General features: G+C 36.8%; 1 protein-coding gene across 2 annotated transcripts in view; it reads left to right on the forward strand.

The window, feature by feature from the left end:
- Window positions 1-19,857, forward strand: part of CSMD3 (CUB and Sushi multiple domains 3) — a 1,174,336-nt gene that overhangs the window by 1,119,733 nt on the left and 34,746 nt on the right. For both annotated transcript variants that reach the window (XM_072734033.1, XM_072734032.1), the window contains 2 exons: window positions 9,051-9,230; window positions 10,736-10,909. In XM_072734033.1, coding sequence (XP_072590134.1) covers window positions 9,051-9,230; window positions 10,736-10,909 — 354 coding nt within the window. The remainder of the gene's footprint in view (window positions 1-9,050; window positions 9,231-10,735; window positions 10,910-19,857) is intronic.

Below are 19,857 nucleotides of genomic sequence, written 5' to 3' on the forward strand. Positions count from 1 at the left end.
TGGAGCAGCCCTTGGCTGATGTGATACTGACCAGAAATCAACTGAAAAGACAATCCTTACGCTGTGTGTGGGCCAGTGACCCATTCCCCTACTTTTAATAATTTAGCTCTTTTGTGAGTACTTGTATCTGAATGACTGGCTAAATGAATCACCCCAGAGGAGGATGCCATCAAAGTCATGTCACATCATATCTGCGTAGCTGGAGAAAGTCACTCGTAGTTACTATCTGGCCTGCAAAGATTGTGTGTAATGACCAGGCTATTCAGGTGCCACATGTGTATTGTGTCTTTTAAAAGGTGAAGGCTGTAACTAGGAGACTATTGAAATAAGCACTGAATAGAACATATTAGCCACATCTATAATAGCAGAACACTTGCCAGTTGTTGATTGGAGTCGGTAAAAATATTCCTGGCCCTATGTCAGCCCCAGATATTGTTACATCAATCTTTTGCTAATTCTTTACCTGACCTTGGGCAGGTCCTCACAAACTGATCAGTATTTTGATTGAATACTCAAGGACCTCTCTCTAGATCTCGTTCTCTCTCTCTCTCTTTTTTTTTTTTTTTTTCTGTACATGTTCTCTCTGGTACTCTGTCTCAGACTCTATCCATTTTGTTGTCTCCTGACTTGTAGATCCATATCTTCAACTCAGGGAGTCAGCCGGGCTCCACATGGGATTCTCCTCCCATGCCAAAGACTGGAAATTCTCTTACCACAGTAAGATGGGGCAATTGTAGGACTCACCTCATTTGTTTTGTCTCTCAAGGATCACTGTGCTTCTGTGCTTTAATGCCCAATGGAACCTTGTCTTTCTTTCTTTCTCTCTTTCTTGCTTGCTTGCTTGCTTGCTTTTTTCTGGTTGTTTCAAATGGAGAATAAATTCTCCTTGATTTCTCCGTGTTTAAGGAAAGAAATTCTTTTGCTTACTTTGAAAATGTGCCAATTTTTTGTGATAGTGAAAAATCTAACAATTAACAAATATGCTTTGCTGTTTCCATAAAACACTACCCCATTTGAGCCTTTATAACTGTATTCCAGGATCTTTTAATCATCAGCTCAAATGACACATTTGGTTAAGCCTTCCCAAGACATTTCTTCCTCATATCCCTTTTAACTGAAAGGGATATCTCCATTATGTTTAATTTTTTTTTCTCCCAATGGCAATGACTTACACTGCTAAACAGTAAACTTCATAGGACAGTAGTAACCGGGTCTATTTATTTCTCTAACTTTGTAGGGTGGAACTTAGAACCACAGAACCAAATATATGAGTGGCTAAGTAATTACTTGTTGACTGATGAAATGTCTCATTTACAATTTAACTATTAGTATACATAACTTATAATTTCCCTACATCTTAAAATGTTTGCAGAGAGGGCTTATAATTTTGTAGATAACATGGCACAAGTTTCTGTAATATAGTATGCATTTAACATACAATTATCAAAAAGACTGAAATAATGAGTAACTCAGAGTAAAGAAAATCTGCTAAATAACACATATTTTTTCTACAAAATAACAATTTAATTTAGTCATGGATAAATACCTAAGTCTTTTATTTAAGATGTTTTACAATTTTGCTAAAGATAAATAAACATATTTCAGTTTTTGAGACTGAAAATTGCATTTTTGGATTGTCTTCATTTTTCCTTAGAAATTCTAAATCAAGTTAAATATCACCTAATTCAAGACAGATTGGTTGCAAATAACATATCAAAAATATAAAGAAAGTTTCTTTCCTTATTTCAGTTCTCCAAGGGGAAATATTGTGTTAAATAAGGTATTTTGAGCATTAGCTTTTAAATGACGAATCACTATTAAATTAAAAGCTGAGAATTGGTAATAGTTGACTCACTTGATAGGCAAAAAAGTGCCAACAGCCCAGTAGCAATCTGAACCAAAAACAAAGCCAAAAATATCCCTGAAAGAGGAGCACAGAGAGAGGTTTCAATGGAAATCAAAATAGGCTGAACTTCTACAATTAAAGACTCTAACATATTGATAATGCTTATATGTGGTGGTCAAACTGAATTTCAACCACTGACTCAGATTTCTTCTCGTTAATTTGCAGTGGAAGTCAATTCAAACACATTATTGAAAGAACCATGTAATTTTTGATCTGGAAGAGATTGTATTATAGACTTGAACATGTAGATCAGGAAACTGAGGCATCAAAGTATCTAATTGACTTACTACTAGCAGACCTCACTGCTGAACAGTTATTTCTACCACATATAGATGGAATTTTCCATTCGATTTAATAATTTCCTATATGTACCAGAGATGTTAAATTCAAATAATAAATATTTTAAATATATTTAATAAATTTTGATTTAATTGATTGCCATTCAAAGACACTATTTTTTAGCATCTCTATACAAGGACCTAAATAAGAATGTGAAATGAATTAAATTACATATGAAGAAAATGTAAAGTGCCTGAACTGAATTTCCAAACCAAAGCCTTAGCAGCAGTTTTTGGCAAGCCCACCTAAACCAAACAAAACTTTCCATTCTTTTTCTTTCCAATCAAACTGTTATTATTTTTACTCATAAAGAATAATATCTATCATTGAGTATTTACCAGTCATTAGGATTTGTGCTAAGTACTTTACACAAATTCTCTCACTTAAATACTGTTAGCCTTTCTGTATCATATTTGTTTGTTTGTTTGCTTGTTTTTTCTGTATCATATTTGAAGAAATGGAATCTTACAGAAGAAATACAACTGTCTTCCTCATGGTAACACAGCTAGTATATGTAGGATCTAAGATTTAAACACAAGTCTCTGACTCAAGGGACAATTTTATCAAGTTCACCTCATTCCGTCCTTTTGTATTTTTCCTTCTCTTTGTTTTCTTGCTTTATTTTCTATATTCACACATTTAACATAATGTGTTATGTTAAATATAACACATTATGTATAATGCATATGGAATTGCTTGTTTCATTAACTTATAGCCTGTTCTTCTTTAGTTTTTACAATTTCTCTGCATTTACCATTCTGAGTTGTACAGAGTAATATCATTTCTTAATGAATTGACCACTTAAAAGATTTGTTTTTGTTCACCAGTTCTTTCTGCTTAAAATTACAATTTCTTCTATATTTCTTGTCAATAATTTTGTTGTTTGTCTCAAGAGGAATATCCAAACATACAGTGTAAATATATGTTAATAATAAATCTGCAAATCTTGCAAGAGATGAAATATTTTGATGTGATGAGTCAAAGGAAATGAATCGAGCTACTGTTGAATCATTCACATAATCAATGACAAAGTAGATCTGCTAGAATTGGAATAATACCAGCTGAAAGAGATAAAATCACCAAGACAGATGATATGATAAATGATTCAATATAAGATGATTTGAATATGAATTAACAGAGACCCTTGAGGAAATTAATAAAGCCCTTAAAATATAGGTGAATGAATTATCTCTTTACAATGTTGTGGTGAAAGTAAAGTAAAAAGAATTAAATTCTATTTGGATTTTTTCTACTTTTTTTAAAATAAAATTTTAGTTACTCTCTGTGGTTGTTGCCCCCCTCCCCGCCCCGGGCTTGTTATCTTTAGGAAACTAGTTCTTCCTGCATAGTGAAAATCGGAGTAGTGATCTAATTTTTAGAATATAATTTTATTTTTTAGCCTATAGCAGTATATTTTTTTATCTAAAAATACAGAACTGTGGCTATATAAGGTAATCGGACTACTTATGGATTTAGTTAATAAAAATCATTTACATAAAATTTACTATCTTTGGGTACTTTCCTAGGAACTGAGAACAGAGTCCAGTCAGTAACGTCTCTGGTCTCTAATTCATAGGCCAGTGAAATATCATCAATATTCCAAGCAGTTTTGTCTTTTGAGAATTTTCCACCAGGGTGATTTAGCAAATGTACCTTCATTTGCTTGATTGGCTACTAGACACACACACACACACACACACACACACACACACACACACACATTCCTTTTCTGTTCTTAAAAAAAAAAAAAGAACATAGTCCAATCACATGGGTGAATTTGCCTTGTTCATTTTACTGATTTTTGGAAACACTTTTGGAATAAACATAATTTAATAATAATGGTAATGCCCCCACCCTCCCCTTTTCACATCTAGCCAGAGTAGAGATGTTGGTAAAAAGGTATAATTTCTCTCACATAAATTCTACCTGCAAATATTCAGCCAGTTTAAGATTATAAATGAATTGAGAAATTGCATATTTAATTAATCATTCTCTAAAAGATGCCTCACATAACTAGAACTCTTCTATCTGTTCCAGACAGGACCTCATCGAACCCACTGTCACTTCTGGAGTGAGAAGCTTTCCCCAAATAACTAGTTTTGTCTTGGGTAGCTAAAATAATATATCATGAGATCAGGGTCATGCATCCAAACATCATGCACACATTGGCAGAGGAATTATGTTAAGAAACATCCATGGAACTAAACCAAGCTGGAAGGAAAAAAAATATTTGTCATAATACCAAGAAGCCCATAAAAGTACTCTGATTACAAAATTTGGTGAAGTTCTTTTCTGTGATGTCCAGAATGAGAGAAAATATCTAGAAACTAAGTACAAGCAAATACTTAAAAATACAGTATAAGATCCTTACCTTTTGATGTCTTATCAAGCAGAGCCATCTCTGATACCTAAAGCATATGGTGCATATAGTATTTTGGGAAGAAGGTACATCTGCACTAGAACAAGCCTTGTCAAGTGGAGTAAGGATTGGCTTTCAGTGCTAAAAAGAAATACATTCATTTGTTTCTTGGAATTTTTTTTTTTAACCCACTAGGACTCCTTCCAAAATGATTAATGCCTGGTATCTGGCAGGTCTTGTTGCTTGGGCCAAGGACAGCATACTCAATCAGATCCAGTGATAAATGAATTTGAGGCTTTTGTTCCAAATAACCAGGACTGAAATGGTCCTTACTGAATCTTTGTTACCAAACTAAGAATTCTCAGATTTTTCCTTCTTCTTCTTCTTTTTTTTTTTTTTTCTTCTTCTTCTTCTTCTTCTTCTTTTTTTTTTTTTTTTTCTTCTTCTTCTTTTGATAGAAAATGGTTCAGGAAGATGAAGCTACTCTCACACAGGAGAAAGCTAGAGAAGATATCCCAGCATGAAACTGGGTAAAGTGAGGCTTTAAAAAGGCATCTAAATCTCCTCCTGGAGAGAGAGCTATCTCTCAGTGCAGTGGTTCTCAGACAGGGGTGATTTGGCTTCCTGGAGGATATTTGGCAGTGTCTAGAGATATTTTTGGCTGTCACAGTGTCGATGAATGAAGTGTGCTATCAGTATCTAGCAGATAGAGGTCAATGTTAAACATTCTCAACACATAAAGCACCCCACCCCATCAAAAGTTAGTACCAAAAGTCAATAGTGTCAAGGTTGAGAGAATCTAACTCTGAGATCTAAAAAGGAAATCAAGGTTTGAATTGGAAGATTATATAAAACCAGAAGCACTATCAGAGAAATGACCACCTTTCAGGAATTTTGTTCTGCTACAGTAGAATTTTTTATGAGCCTGAAATCTACAAAAATACATGTATAATTATGCCTGAGTGAGAAGGTCCATTACTGCATTTTCTCTAATAAAAAAACAAAACAATGAGATAACTCAAACCTCCAGGACTTGGTTACACAAACTATATTGCATGTATATCTATATAAGGGAATAAAAGTGTGAGCAATATGATCCTATTTTATTTACAAATGCATACTTATAATTCTCATTTAAGTTAAAAGAGAAAGTAGTTTTGAAGTGGCAGAGACCAGAATTACCACAATTATGTTTTATTTTTAGTAAAGAGATTATCTATTTAGATTTATCATAAATGATGCCACATGGGCATAAATTAAATGATAAAAGCTAATGAGAAAAGACCTCCCACCAAAATAAATTCAAACTTTTAAAACAATGCTTTTTTTTGAAAAATTGAGCTAATCATCCCTTCATATCATTCACATATTTATTCTTTAAACATTTACTTAATCTTTTATAATGAGTGATGCACTAGACTAGGCCCTGAAAATACAGCAATGCAGAAAAAGACAAAATCGTCATCTTCGTGGAGTTTATTGGTGTGTGTGTGTGTGTGTGCACATGAGTGTATGTGCTTAGGGGTTTTGGTGACCTTTGAAAAGATTTTTCTTGCAATAAAGCATAGCACTCTGTTGTCATGTACTGATGTCTCTGAATTTAGGGTAAAACCCTAAAAAGCAACTATTCTAAAGGGTTTGTCTGAATAGACCAACAGCCTCCTTTTTGTTGCTAAAAACAAGCTGGTGGTAAATGAATTGACTTGGGGAGCAGGTGCTGTCTACAAAGACCGTTGCTATTGGAAACTGCCTCTTTGGCCTTTGCTTCACTAGGAAGCCACCAAAGAAATCCTTGTGAAGCTGTTGTTGTCAGGCATTTCATTCATGAAGCTCCACTCTTTCTCGGTGCCTCTTTGTAAGATAACCTCTCTGTCTTCTCTCTCAGTGGCTGCCTCTCAGCTCATTGTACCTTAGGATCAGGTTAACTGTTCTTTCTTACCAGGGTTCTATTTCAATCTGCAAACTGTTACCTAGAAAACAACAATTTGTAGGTGTGCTCTTTAATTTCCCTCATCTTAATTGGATTGTAGGTTAAAAATATAAAAGGACAGAAGGTAAAATGAAAAAAAAATAAATTGAAGGCTTAATACTTTTATATAATTGTAAATTTTGAAACAAAATTTCAAAACTGCAATTTTGAAGTGACATTCCTGGTAAATAAGCAGAATTTGATTTCCTATTTAACTCAGTTGTATAATTAAAAAAAATGTTTCCTCTGCAATAATTAAAATAATAAAAATTGTCCTATATGCAAAACTCTTATTAAGAGCCAGAAACACTCAATGGTGATTTCAGCAAACTGTCTCCAGGGCTCTGAGGATTATCAGGTGAAGTGCTGTGAATATTGTTCTTTAATTTAAATGCCATTATTCATGGTCTTAAAACTTCTTAGGCTTAGTGGATTAGAATAATATGAAAGAAATCTTGACACTCATAAATTTTAATGGTAAATTAATAAATACAATGTAACTTAAGTGCTATTAAGGTATTCCATGTCTTAATCTAGTTTTAGTCTTTGGCCCTAGATCTCCAAAATACTTCTCTAATCTGATCCCTCACCCTGGTGGCACCCATGAGATGATCAGAGAGTCTTTGCTGAAGAATTAATTAAAAGTAAAAATGTGAGAATATAGCCTAGATTTACTTGATGAAGTTATTTACCCTTTTATGAACAAAACGATTTAAAAGGCCAAAAAAAAAAAAAAAAAAGATACTGAAAGGCAAATAACCCATTTATTTTTAAATCTCCAGAAAAGAAATAGTATAACCTTGTGTATTTTCCTTTCTCTCTTAGCTGCTGAAAAGCTTTTAGATAATTCCTTGTCCTTATCAGTCTTAAATCATGTCCCTTAAAACAGCAAATGCTTTTGTGGCTTTTATATAATCTTTGTTATATTATAAAATTTAAAATTATTATTTTTTCTCTACTATCTCAAGTCTGTCTGAAAAATTTGGTGTGGCATGATAAATGATAATATTGTATATGTAACCAGAGCTAGCTTTGTGGGCCAATAAAATTGATAGAACCTCATGCTCAAAAGGGTCCTGTGGTGAGGTTTAATGCTCTGTGATTGCAGTCTTAAATGTCTTCATTTCAGCTTTAAATTTGTATTTTGTAAGTAAAGTCTACTGGGACAATGGAGTATGTGCTGAGGGATCTGCCCATACATAGTCAGCCTCTCTGCTTCCCTGTCTTCCTAGAAAGGGTTAGAGGCCATTTACTCCCTACCCTGTGGTACTCCTGGCCTTGCCTAATCTACCCATTCCCACCCCTAGTCTGGAACCACATATACTCTCTGCCCAGCCAGTCCATAGTGTCATCAGCAGAGAGAGGCTCACATTGCAATTGTCTTCCACCCCTTTGTGGGGGCCTGGGTGCAAGCATGAAACAGGTAGGAGTTAAGTATATTTATAGAGTCTTAGAGGAGAACAGGGCAGCAGGTCTCCCTGTCCTGGGATGTCAACAAGGCATATTTAGTAAGATTTATGTAGGCCTCTCACTCACCCCCAATATAGAAAGCAAATGCCTCCCAGAGTGAAGACTGCAATTTCTTAGAGATCATTCTTTCACTTGTGTTGGCAATGAGTTGGTAAAAATGGTCCATTTATTTTTCTGTCCCTATCTATGGCATTTTCACTGCCTAAAATCATGTATCCGGTCCTACATGAATAGATTCACATTTTATAGTTTATTCTTTCATTTATTCAATAGGAAGCATTCTTTTTTGCACGTAGCATTGTTTTAATTAAAACTATCATGGGGCGCCAGGGTGGCTCATTTTGTTAGGTGTCTCACTTTTGATTTTGGCCCAGGGCATGATCTCACAGTCATGAGATCCAGCCCTGAGTCAGGCTCTGCACTGGGTATAGAGATTGCTTGAGACTCTCTTTCTCCCTCTCTCTCCCTTTGCACCCCCCTCCTCCCTCTCCACTCCCAACCTGTACTTAGTTCCACATACTTTCCCTCTCTCAAAAACAAAAAAAAGTTATAATATTCAGCTGAGTGAGACCATGCAGAAAGTATGCTGTCAGTCCAGCAAGCCTGAAAAATTAGATATTTCAGTTGCCATATACAGGAATACATGGATTTCAAATATTATATTAGAAATCTTGATTCCATAGGATGACTTCTCCATAATCACCTAATGCAGATCAAAAGAGGTTACTGCATCAGAGTTCCTTACAGTGTAATAGTTTATTAAATTAGCTTCTTCAGAGTCTAAATGACAGTTTCTAAACATGTGCATAGAATCTGTAATAAGCATACCTGATCATAATCAGGAATTGCCAGTGTGTGGTTTAAATATGCTTATGTTTTATGATTCAAAAATGAACATGATAACTAATTTCCCCTACTTATATATTAAGTATGCCATATGCTTACTACTTCTCTCCATTAAATGCATGGCACATTAACCATCTGCTCTTCTAATCCAATCCTGATAGTAATCAGTTGTGGAGACCCGGGCATACCAGCCAATGGACTGAGATATGGAGATGATTATGTCGTTGGACAAAATGTCTCTTACATGTGCCAGCCAGGTTATACAATGGAAATGAATGGCTCCAGAATTAGGACTTGTACAACTAATGGCACATGGAGTGGAATAATACCAACTTGTAGAGGTACGATAATTTCTTCAATATTTATAAGTGATAAGTTGCCATATACTTACTTTTTAATATGAAAATTTAAAGTAAGTTTGAATCATGTTCTTTTATTATTTCATTTTTTCTGATACTGAAAATTGCTGCAGTTTTTATTTTAAAACCATATAGATAATAACACATGGAATTTTAAAAATGATATTTCAAGAATAATCATTATATCTTTTTGTGAGCCATGACAATGATTTTTAGTGCAATCAAAACAACAGAAATATCATGTGCTCTGATATGTACTCACTATCATCATTTATATTGATCAGTGAATATTTTGAAGAGAGTATCATCTTGATGAATTTGCATTTAATATGATGATCCACTTGGGTCAAACAATTCAAAGATGGGGAAAAAAACTTTCTATAACTTGAGAACAATCATATTGAATTATAAAATTTACTCTTCATAAAGAAAAGAACATGTTTCTTAATGCAATCTAGCATTGACCTTTTAGTCTACATAGGCATAAATTTGCATAAATATAGGCATTATTTTTGTACTAGAGATACGTTTATAGTTTTTTGCCAATCTTTCTGATTATGGAATGTTATGGATGCAACATCAGGCTATTTATATTGTAGAATAATACTGAGATTCTCATTCAGGTGTTTTTTTTTAAACATCTGTGAATTGATAGTTTAATCTAACAGAAAGACTAATTTCAATGTCTATGTTTTTCTTCTTGATTACACTGTTTCTGAATCAGGTCACTGTATATATACAGTTAGTATATGAAAATAAATGAACAGACATTTTGCATGTAGAAGTTATTTCATACATCATTAATTGATTCTGATAATGGTAATGTAACTCCAAAAATTATTCATATACATTGCTAGTCATAAAAATACAGTAATTCCTTTTTAGATTTTGCAATGTGTACCCCTCTTTTTCCCTTCGTTTCTGTCACTTTATCCTACCCATCTCTGTTTGAAGCCAACTTAAAACAAATTTTAAAATAAAGGTTTAAACATTTAATAATTTATTTTAAAACCATATAGTAAATTTTAACATATGAATTAAAGTGGTTGATAGAGCCATTTGGATATTAAATGAGTTACCTGATCTAGCTTTTTTCCCAAATGTCACAGAATTGCTTGCAAATTCTTTTCTATCATGTGGACACTATATGTAGCCAAACAGCCGTAATCTTCAGCCTGTCTAAAGGTCATTGGAAAAGTAATTTTATATAAAACCAATAATTTATCAGTTACAGTATACTAGATGGAAGGTCATCTTCTATTTGCTTCCCTTAGATGTCAGATGTTTTATATATATATATATATATATATATATATATATATATATAGTTAAAATATATATATAGTTAAAATATATATATATATAGTTAAAATATATATATAGCTAAAATATATATATAGTTAAAAAAATATATATATATATATATATATTTTTACACCCGGGATATTTCAACAGCTGTGTCTTAATCATTTTGAATGTAATTGCAGCTGTTACCTGCCCAGCTCCTCCCCAGATCTCTAATGGAAGGTTGGAAGGAACAAATTTTGACTGGGGCTTTAGTATTAGCTACATCTGTTCTCCAGGCTATGAACTATCCTTTCCTGCTGTTCTGACCTGTGTAGGCAATGGTACCTGGAGTGGAGAAGTACCACAGTGCTTACGTAAGTATAATTTCCATACTTAAAATTATGTTTTCCCATTCTCACTCTCTTGGAATTGCTTGACTGAGATTATTGCTGTTAATTAAAATTTTCAGGTTTTGCTAGAATATGAGATTGTTAAACTCCTTCCAAGCCATAATTACAATTCAATAGAACATTGCATTTGCCAATGTAGCTACTTTTCCTGTAATCCACCTATTATGTTCTTTCTTCTCTGACTCCAAATATTAGGCTAAACTGCTTTGTTTGCAAACTTTTCTTATTTAAAAAATATTTTTCAAAAAAATTATTTTTCAAAATAAAGACCCTTTATGGTTAATTCTAATGGAAAAGTATTCTTATTTTTGTCCAGTTTGTCTCAACTGAACACTCTAATTTACTCCCAAATTTCTTTCCACAATAAATCCATGTTATTGTACATGTTCATTCAAATCAAGTCTCATGATAGTGCTTGTAATTATACCTTAAACGATTAGGGTAAGCATGGAGAGGAGGGATTAATATTTTCTTACAGAGGTTACTTTACAATGTATTCCAGCAATTGTCACTTCAAAATTAATTGGGAAGATCGCAAACAAAACAAAAGTCAGCTTTGTGTTTTACACAAATTATTGTAGCACAGGATATGGACAGTGTTCATTCAAAGGTGTCTAGTGCTATCCTGTTCCTAGTCTTCCCTTCCTTCGCCACATTGGGTAGAGGAGCACCCCACCAATTCCCATGGCCTTGAAGTTAGACAGAGGTAACAGGTGAAACTGTTTGGATTCTTCTAATTTTCTCATTCACAGTGGAAGCCAAATCGCCTATGGGCTTCTGTGCCCTTACTCTTCTTTTCTCCTGATCTCATCATATGCTATTATCTCCCAATACTACCTCAAGGTTGATGTCACACAAATTGTCCCTCAAAATTCTATTTTATGCTAAGGAATATCTTAGAAAAAATCAATTTTTTCTAAATAAGACTAGATATTCCATGGGTGCTTCAGAATAGATAGGGACAAGGACATTTACAGAGATGAATTCATGGTAAAGTTTGTTTGTTACCACTGGGAAAATCTGTCAAATAGTATCTTGATATGATATTTTATTTTTTGGTTCTATTAAAATGTAAGTAATATAAAATACTTACTATTGACATTGAATTATGACTATCCAAATGTAATAGGGCTCACTTTGTCTGAATTGGTTTACATGTATGATTTCTACTACATATAACAGAACTCCTGGTAAGTGTGTTTACTAATGACATTTTAATTAATAATGACATGGGCTCAGAGAGAGGAATCAAATTGTAAGGACACTGTGTGACCCTGTCATCATTTAGGGCACCATTGTTAAATGGCCTGCGGTTGCACTACCACTAAATGAAAGTATCAATTCCAGTTCAGAGAAGGTAGACTAAAGAGATAATGCTCTTATCCATCGAACAGCCAAATTCATTCATTTTAGGGACTTTATACAAGGGAAAGTCTTTTTGCTTTCATTTTGTTCAAAGTATATTATTTCATCTTAAAGTGTATGTCATTGTGAACCGAAGCCTTTTGAAAATAAACCCCGTGTCTTCAGCCTCTAAACTAGACACCAATAGGCTGTTCAGTTTAGTACATGAAAATCTACAGACAGAAAACAACGGAATTATAAAGAATTGAGGGGCAAGTAGGGAGCAGGTTTGAGGAGTTCATGTGGTTGCATTTCCCTCCTTTCTTTTCTTTGTTGAATAAGATTCTGAGAGGAATGACTCAGCAGAAATATGCAAGAGACACACTTTAGAAGTGGGTTACTAAATAATTTGTCATTGAAATGATTGCTAAGCTGAAATGCCCATTGCTAATGTTCACTGAGAAAATAGCCACTGAATTCAAAATGTGCTAGAGATACAAAGGTTACTATGAGGAAGACCCCAGGCACTAGGGTTTGATGTTATATTGCTAGAAGTGTTATATTGCTAGAAGGATGTTATATTGCTAGTCGCACAAAGATTTAGAGTATCTAGGAAGTGCTAAAAATTGAAACAGAACACATTAAACAAATGTTTATGTTATTTGTGTTAAAGGTAACTGTGTTCAGGTAACATTTACTCTGAAATTTTCCCCTAAATTTACTTTGTTGAGCGTTATTTTATACTTACTTTTAACAGTTTTTTTTTTTTTTTTCCATGGGTGTCAAATCAATTCTTTTTTTTTTAAACAAATTTATTTTTTATTGGTGTTCAATTTACCAACATACAGAATAACACCCAGTGCTCATCCCGTCAAGTGCCCCCCCACTGCCTGTCACCCATTCACCCCCACCCCCCGCCCTCCTCCCCTTCCACCACCCTTAGTTCGTTTCCCAGAGTTAGGAGTCTTTATGTTCTGTCTCCCTTTCTGATATTTCCCACACATTTCTTCTCCCTTCCCTTATATTCCCTTTCCCTATTACTTATATTCCCCAAATGAATGAGAACATATAATGTTTGTCCTTCTCCGATTGACTTACTTCACTCAGCATAATACCCTCCAGTTCCATCCACGTTGAAGCAAATGGTGGGTATTTGTGGTTTCTAATTGCTGAGTAATATTCCATTGTATACATAAACCACATCTTCTTTATCCATTCGTCTTTCGATGGACACCAAGGCTCCTTCCACAGTTTGGCTATTGTGGACATTGCTGCTAGAAACATCGGGATGCAGGTGTCCCGGCGTTTCATTGCATCTGTATCTTTGGGGTAAATCCCCAACAGTGCAATTGCTGGGTCATAGGGCAGGTCTATTTTTAACTCTTTGAGGAACCTCCATACAGTTTTCCAGAGTGGCTGCACCAGTTCACATTCCCACCAACAGTGCAAGAGGGTTCCCTTTTCTCCGCATCCTCTCCAACATTTGTGGTTTCCTGCCTTGTTAATTTTCCCCATTCTCACTGGTGTGAGGTGGTATCTCGTTGTGGTTTGGATTTGTATTTCCCTGATGGCAAGTGATGCAGAGCATGTTCTCATGTGCATGTTGGCCATGTCTATGTCTTCCTCTGTGAGATTTCTCTTCATGTCTTTTGCCCATTTCATGATTGGATTGTTTGTTTCTTTGCTGTTGAGTTTAAGAAGTTCTTTATAGATCTTGGAAACTAGCCCTTTATCTGATAGGTCATTTGCAAATATCTTCTCCCATTCTGTAGGTTGTCTTTTAGTTTTGTTCACTGTATCCTTTGCTGTGCAAAAGCTTCTTATCTTGATGAAGTCCCAATAGTTCATTTTTGCTTTTGTTTCTTTTGCCTTCGTGGAGAAGTTACTGTGGCCAAGTTCAAAAAGGGTGTTGCCTGTGTTCTCCTCTAGGATTTTGATGGAATCTTGTCTCACATTTAGATCTTTCATCCATTTTGAGTTTATCTTTGTGTGTGGTGCAAGAGAGTGGTCTAGTTTCATTCTTCTGCATGTGGATGTACAATTTTCCCAGCACCATTTATTGAAGAGACTGTCTTTCTTCCAATGGATACTCTTTCCCCCTTTATCGAATATTAGTTGACCATAAAGTTGAGGGTCCACTTCTGGATTCTCTATTCTGTTCCATTGATCTATGTGTCTGTTTTTGTGCCAGTACCACACTGTCTTGATGACCACAGCTTTGTAGTACAACCTGAAATCTGGCATTGTGATGCCCCCAGATATGGTTTTCTTTTTTAAAATTCCCCTGGCTATTCGGGGTCTTTTCTGATTCCACACAAATCTTATAATTTGTTCTAACTCTCTGAAGAAAGTCCATGGTATTTTGATAGGGATTGCATTAAACATGTAAATTGCCCTGGGTAACATCGACATTTTCACAATATTAATTCTGGCAATCCATGAGCATGGAATATTTTTCTATCTCTTTGTGTCTTCCTCAATTTCTTTCAGAAGTGTTCTATAGTTTTTAGGGTATAGATCCTTTACCTCTTTGGTTAGGTTTATTCCTAGGTATCTTATGCTTTTGGGTGCAATTGTAAATGGGTTTGACTCCTTAATTTCTCTTTCTTCAGTCTCATTGTTAGTGTATAGAAATGCCATTGATTTCTGGGAATTGATTTTGTATCCTGCCACACTGCCAAATTGCTGTATGAGTTCTAGCAATCTTGGGGTGGAGGCTTTTGAGTTCTCTATGTAGAGTATCATGTCATCCGCGAAGAGGGAGAGTTTGACTTCTTCTTTGCCAATTTGAATGCCTTTAATGTCTTTTCGTTGTCTGATTACTGAGGCGAGGACTTCCAGTACTATGTTGAATAGCAGTGGTGAGAGTGGACATCCCTGTCTTGTTCCTGATCTTAGGGGAAAGGCTCCCAGTGCTTCCCCATTGAGAATGATATTTGCTGTGGGCTTTTCGTAGATGGCTTTTAAGATGTCGAGGAAAGTTCCCTCTATCCCTACACTCTGAAGAGTTTTGATCAGGAATGGATGCTGTATTTTGTCAAATGCTTTCTCTGCATCTAATGAGAGGATCAAATGGTTCTTGGTTTTTCTCTTGCTGATATGATGAATCACACTGATTGTTTTACGAGTGTTGAACCAACCTTGTGTCCCGGGGATAAATCCTACTTGGTCATGGTGAATAATTTTCTTAATGTACTGTTGGATCCTATTGGCTAGTATCTTGTTGAGAATCTTTGCATCCATGTTCATCAAGGATATTGGTCTGTAATTCTGCTTTTTGGTGGGGTCTTTGTCTGGTTTTGGAATTAAGGTGATGCTGGCCTCATAGAACGAATTTGGAAGTACTCCATCTCTTTCTATCTTTCCAAACAGCTTTAGTAGAATAGGTATGGTTTCTTCTTTAAACGTTTGATAGAATTCCCCTGGGAAGCCATCTGGCCCTGGACTCTTGTTTCTTGGGAGGTTTTTGAGGACTGCTTCAATTTCCTCCCTGGTTATTGGAGTGTTCAGGTTTTCTATTTCTTCCTGCTCCAGGTTTGGTAGTTTGTGGCTTTCCAGGAATGTGTCCATTTCTTCTAGATTGCCTAATTTATTGGCATATAGCTGTTCATAATATGTTTTTAAAATCATTTGTATTTCCTTGGTGTTGGTAGTGATCTCTCCTTTCTCATTCATGATTTTATTGAGTCTTCTCTCTCTTCTTTTTAATGAGGCTGGCTAATGGTTTATCTATCTTTTTAATTCTTTCAAAGAACCAACTCCTAGTTTTGTTGATCTGTTCCACAGTTCTTCTGGTCTCGATTTCGTTGAGTTCTGCTCGAATCTTAATTCACTCTTTTCTTCTGCTGGGTGTAGGATCTATCTGCTGTTTTTTCTCTAGCTCCTTTAGGTGCAAGGTGAGCTTTTGTATTTGAGATCTTTCCAGGTTTTGAATGGATGCTTGTATTGCGATGTATTTCTTCCGCAGGACTGCTTTTGCTGCATCCCAAAGATTTTGAATGGTTGTATCTTCATTCTCATTAGTTTCCATGAATCTTTTTAATTCTTCCTTAATTTCCTGGTTGACCCTTTCATCTTTTAGCAGGATGGTCCTTCACCTCCACGTGTTTGAGGTCCTTCCAAACTTCTTGTGATTTAGTTCTAATCTCAAGGCATTATGGTCTGAGAATATGCAAGGGATGATCCCAATCTTTTGGTATTGGTTCAGACCCAATTTGTGACCCAGTATGTGGTCTATTCTGGAGAAAGTTCCATGTGCACTTGAGAAGAATGTGTATTCAGTTGAGTTTGGATGTAAAGTTCTGTAGATATCTGTGAAATCCATCTGGTCCAGTGTATCATTTAAAGCTCTCGTTTCTTTGGAGATGTTGTGCTTAGAAGACCTATCAAGGGTAGAAAGAGCTAGATTGAAGTCACCAAGTATAAGTGTATTATTATCTAAGTATTTCTTCACTTTGGTTATTAATTGGTTTAAAATTTGGCAGCTCCCACATTCGGGGCATATATGTTGAGGACTGTTAAGTCCTCTTGTTGGATAGATCCTTTAAGTATGATATAGTGTCCCTCTTCATCTCTCACAACAGTCTTTGGGGTAAATTTTAGTTTATCTGATATAAGGATGGCTACCCCTGCTTTCTCTTGAGGACCATGTGAATGGTAAATGGTTCTCCAACCTTTTATTTTAAGGTTGTAGGTGTCCTTCTGTCTAAAATGAGTCTCTTGTAGACAGCAAATAGATAGGTCCTGCCTTTTTGTCCAGTCTGAAACCCTGTGCCTTTTGATGGGGTCATTAAGCCCGTTCACGTTCAGAGTCACTATTGACAGATATGAGTTTAGTGTCATCATGATATCTATTCAGTCCTTGTTTTTGTGGATTTTTCCACTGAATTTCTTCTTAAAGGGGAATTTTAAGAGTCCCCCTTAAAATTTCTTGCAGAGCTGGTTTGGAGGTCATATATTCTTTCAGTTCCTGACTGTCTTGGAAGCTCTTGATCTCTCCTTCCATTTTGAATGAGAGCCTTGCTGGATAAAGTATTCTTGGTTGCATGTTCTTTTCATTTAGGACCCTGAATATATCCTGCCAGCCCTTTCTGGCCTGCCAGGTCTCTGTGGAGAGGTCTGCTGTTACCCTAATATTCCTCCCCATAAAAGTCAGGGATTTCTTGTCTCTTGCTGCTTTAAGGATCTTCTCTTTATCTTTGGAGTTTGCAAGCTTAACTATTAAATGTCGAGGTTTTGAACGGTTTTTATTGATTTTAGGGGGGGATCTCTCTATTTCCTGGATCTGAATGCCTGTTTCCCTTCCCAGATTAGGAAAGTTTTCAGCTATGATTTGTTCAAATACATATTCTGGCCCTCTGTCCCTTTCGGCGTCCTCGGGAACCCCAATTAAATGTAGGTTTTTCTTCCTCAGGCTGTCGTTTATTTCCTGTAATCTATCCTCATGATCTTTTAATTGCTTGTCTCTTTTTTCCTCAGTTTCCCTCTTTGCCATCAACTTGTCTTCTATGTCACTCACTTGTTCTTCCACCTCATTAACCCTCATCTTTAGGACTTCTAGTTTGGATTGCATCTCATTCAATTGATTTTTAATTTCTGCCTGTTTGGATCTAAATTCTGCAGTCATGAAGTCTCTTGAGTCCTTTATGCTTTTTTCTAGAGCCACCAGTAGCTGTACAATAGTGCTTCTGAATTGCCTTTCTGACATTGAATTGTAATCCAGATTTTGTAACTCTGTGGGAGAGAGGGCTGTTTCTGATTCTTTCTTTTGAGGTGAGGTTTTCCTTCTAGTCATTTTGTTCAGTGCAGAGTGGCCAAAAACAAGTTGTATTGGGAAAAGGAGAAAAAGAGAGGAGAGAAAGAAGTAAAGAAAAGAAAAAAAAAAGGAAGAAAAAAAAGGAAAAAAGAAGAAAAAGAGAAAGAAAAAGAAAGAAAGGGAAAAAAAAGTTGGGGGAAGCAATCAGAAATCAAAAAGAAAAACAAAAACAAAAAACACGGGGAGTATCTTCTGATTCTGTGTACTTTAAGTCCTTTGACTTCCCCTGGAACTGGTCGGTCTAGCTGGTCTTCTGGGGGAGGGGCCTGTTGTGCTGATTTTCAGGTGTTAGCACTTGGGGGAGCTGCTCCTTCCCTGCCTGGTGCAGGGCTCAGTGGGGGTTGTTTACCCCGTGAGGCCCCAGGAGGAACAACCGCAGTGGCGGGGCCAGCTCTGTAGCCCTGGAGTCTGCCCCCGCAGTAACTCCGGGGCTCTCGGTCTGCAGGGCCTGGAGGCTCCGGGGCGGGGCCGCTGATCTCAGCTCCGGGCAGGAGCGTCCTCGTCCTCGCTGTCCTGGGCCCTCCCGGCCTCTGCCTGTCCCGGGGGAGGCCGGATCCTGGGCTGTGTCCCGGCGCCCTGTGCTCTGGAGCCTGCGCTGGTGGATTCGCGCTCCCGCTCTGCAGCCCCCTCCGTGGAGCCGCCGCCCGAGCCCCTCCGAGCTGCCCCCGGGCTGTGCAGCCCCTCCGCACGGAGCCTCTTCCTCTGCCCGAGCCCCTCCGAGCTGCTCCGGTCCCGCCGTGCGCGCTGCAGCCCTTAGGGAGCTCGGCGCACTCTCCCGGGGCGCAGGTGCCTGTTAGTGTCCCCGGGAGCCCAAAGGCATCCCCGCCCTCCTGGGTCCTGCTCTAACTCCCTGCGGACCCCTTTCTGTCTGGGAAGGTTGGTGCAGCTCCTGCTCCTCCGGGCCGGGGCTCTCCTGTCCTGGGGACACTCGCCCCAGCCTCAGCCCGGCTCCTCGCGGAGGAGCCTCCTCCTCCCCCTTGGAGGCCTTTTGTTTCTTTATTCCTTTTTCCCTGTCTTCCTACCTTGATAGAGGCTCGAACTCTTCTCACTGTAGCGTTCCAGCTGGTCTCTCTTTAAATCTCAGGCCGAATTCGTAGATGTTCAGGATGATTTGAAGGTTATCTAGGTAATTTGGTGGGTACAGGTGATTTGGGGACCCTACTCTTCTGCCGTTTTGCCCCTCCTCCCACTTTTAACAGTTTTATAAAGAAAAAAAAAATAGTTCCTAAAAAACGTTTGAAAATTTAGGTCTCTTCTAGAATCCTGAATTTTAGGAAATGTCTCTCTGTACCTTGAGTTTAAGACTAAGGTATTCTGTTATCAAGGTATTTTATCCATTCCTGTTTGCCTGAGCATTCCTAGTTTATTCCTGTTGTCCTATCGAGTTAGAGGTATCCTTTCAGACTCAAAAATATCTTTGTTTTGGATAATGCACCATTCTGAGGGAGCATTGATACTTAAAGCTTTCAGATGCTGAATCTGCAAATTTAAAAACCAAATATGATTAAAAATGGTTAAAAGGGTAAATATGCATTATGTATTTTTTAGAACAATAAACAAATTGAAAATATATGATATCTTTGTCTAGGTTATCTACTAGATTTGAAACCATCTGATCTCATCCCTTATTATATTTCTGCATGCTCACTGTGCTTCAGTGAGCTGGTCTTATTTTTCCTCCAACGTGCTAGACATGCTGCAACATAGGCCTTTGGTGGTGCTTTTTCCTCTATCCAGAATGCTCTCCCTTGAG

This window comes from Vulpes vulpes, chromosome 13 (genome assembly GCF_048418805.1).
Source record: "Vulpes vulpes isolate BD-2025 chromosome 13, VulVul3, whole genome shotgun sequence".
NCBI classification, from domain to species: Eukaryota; Metazoa; Chordata; class Mammalia; order Carnivora; family Canidae; genus Vulpes; species Vulpes vulpes.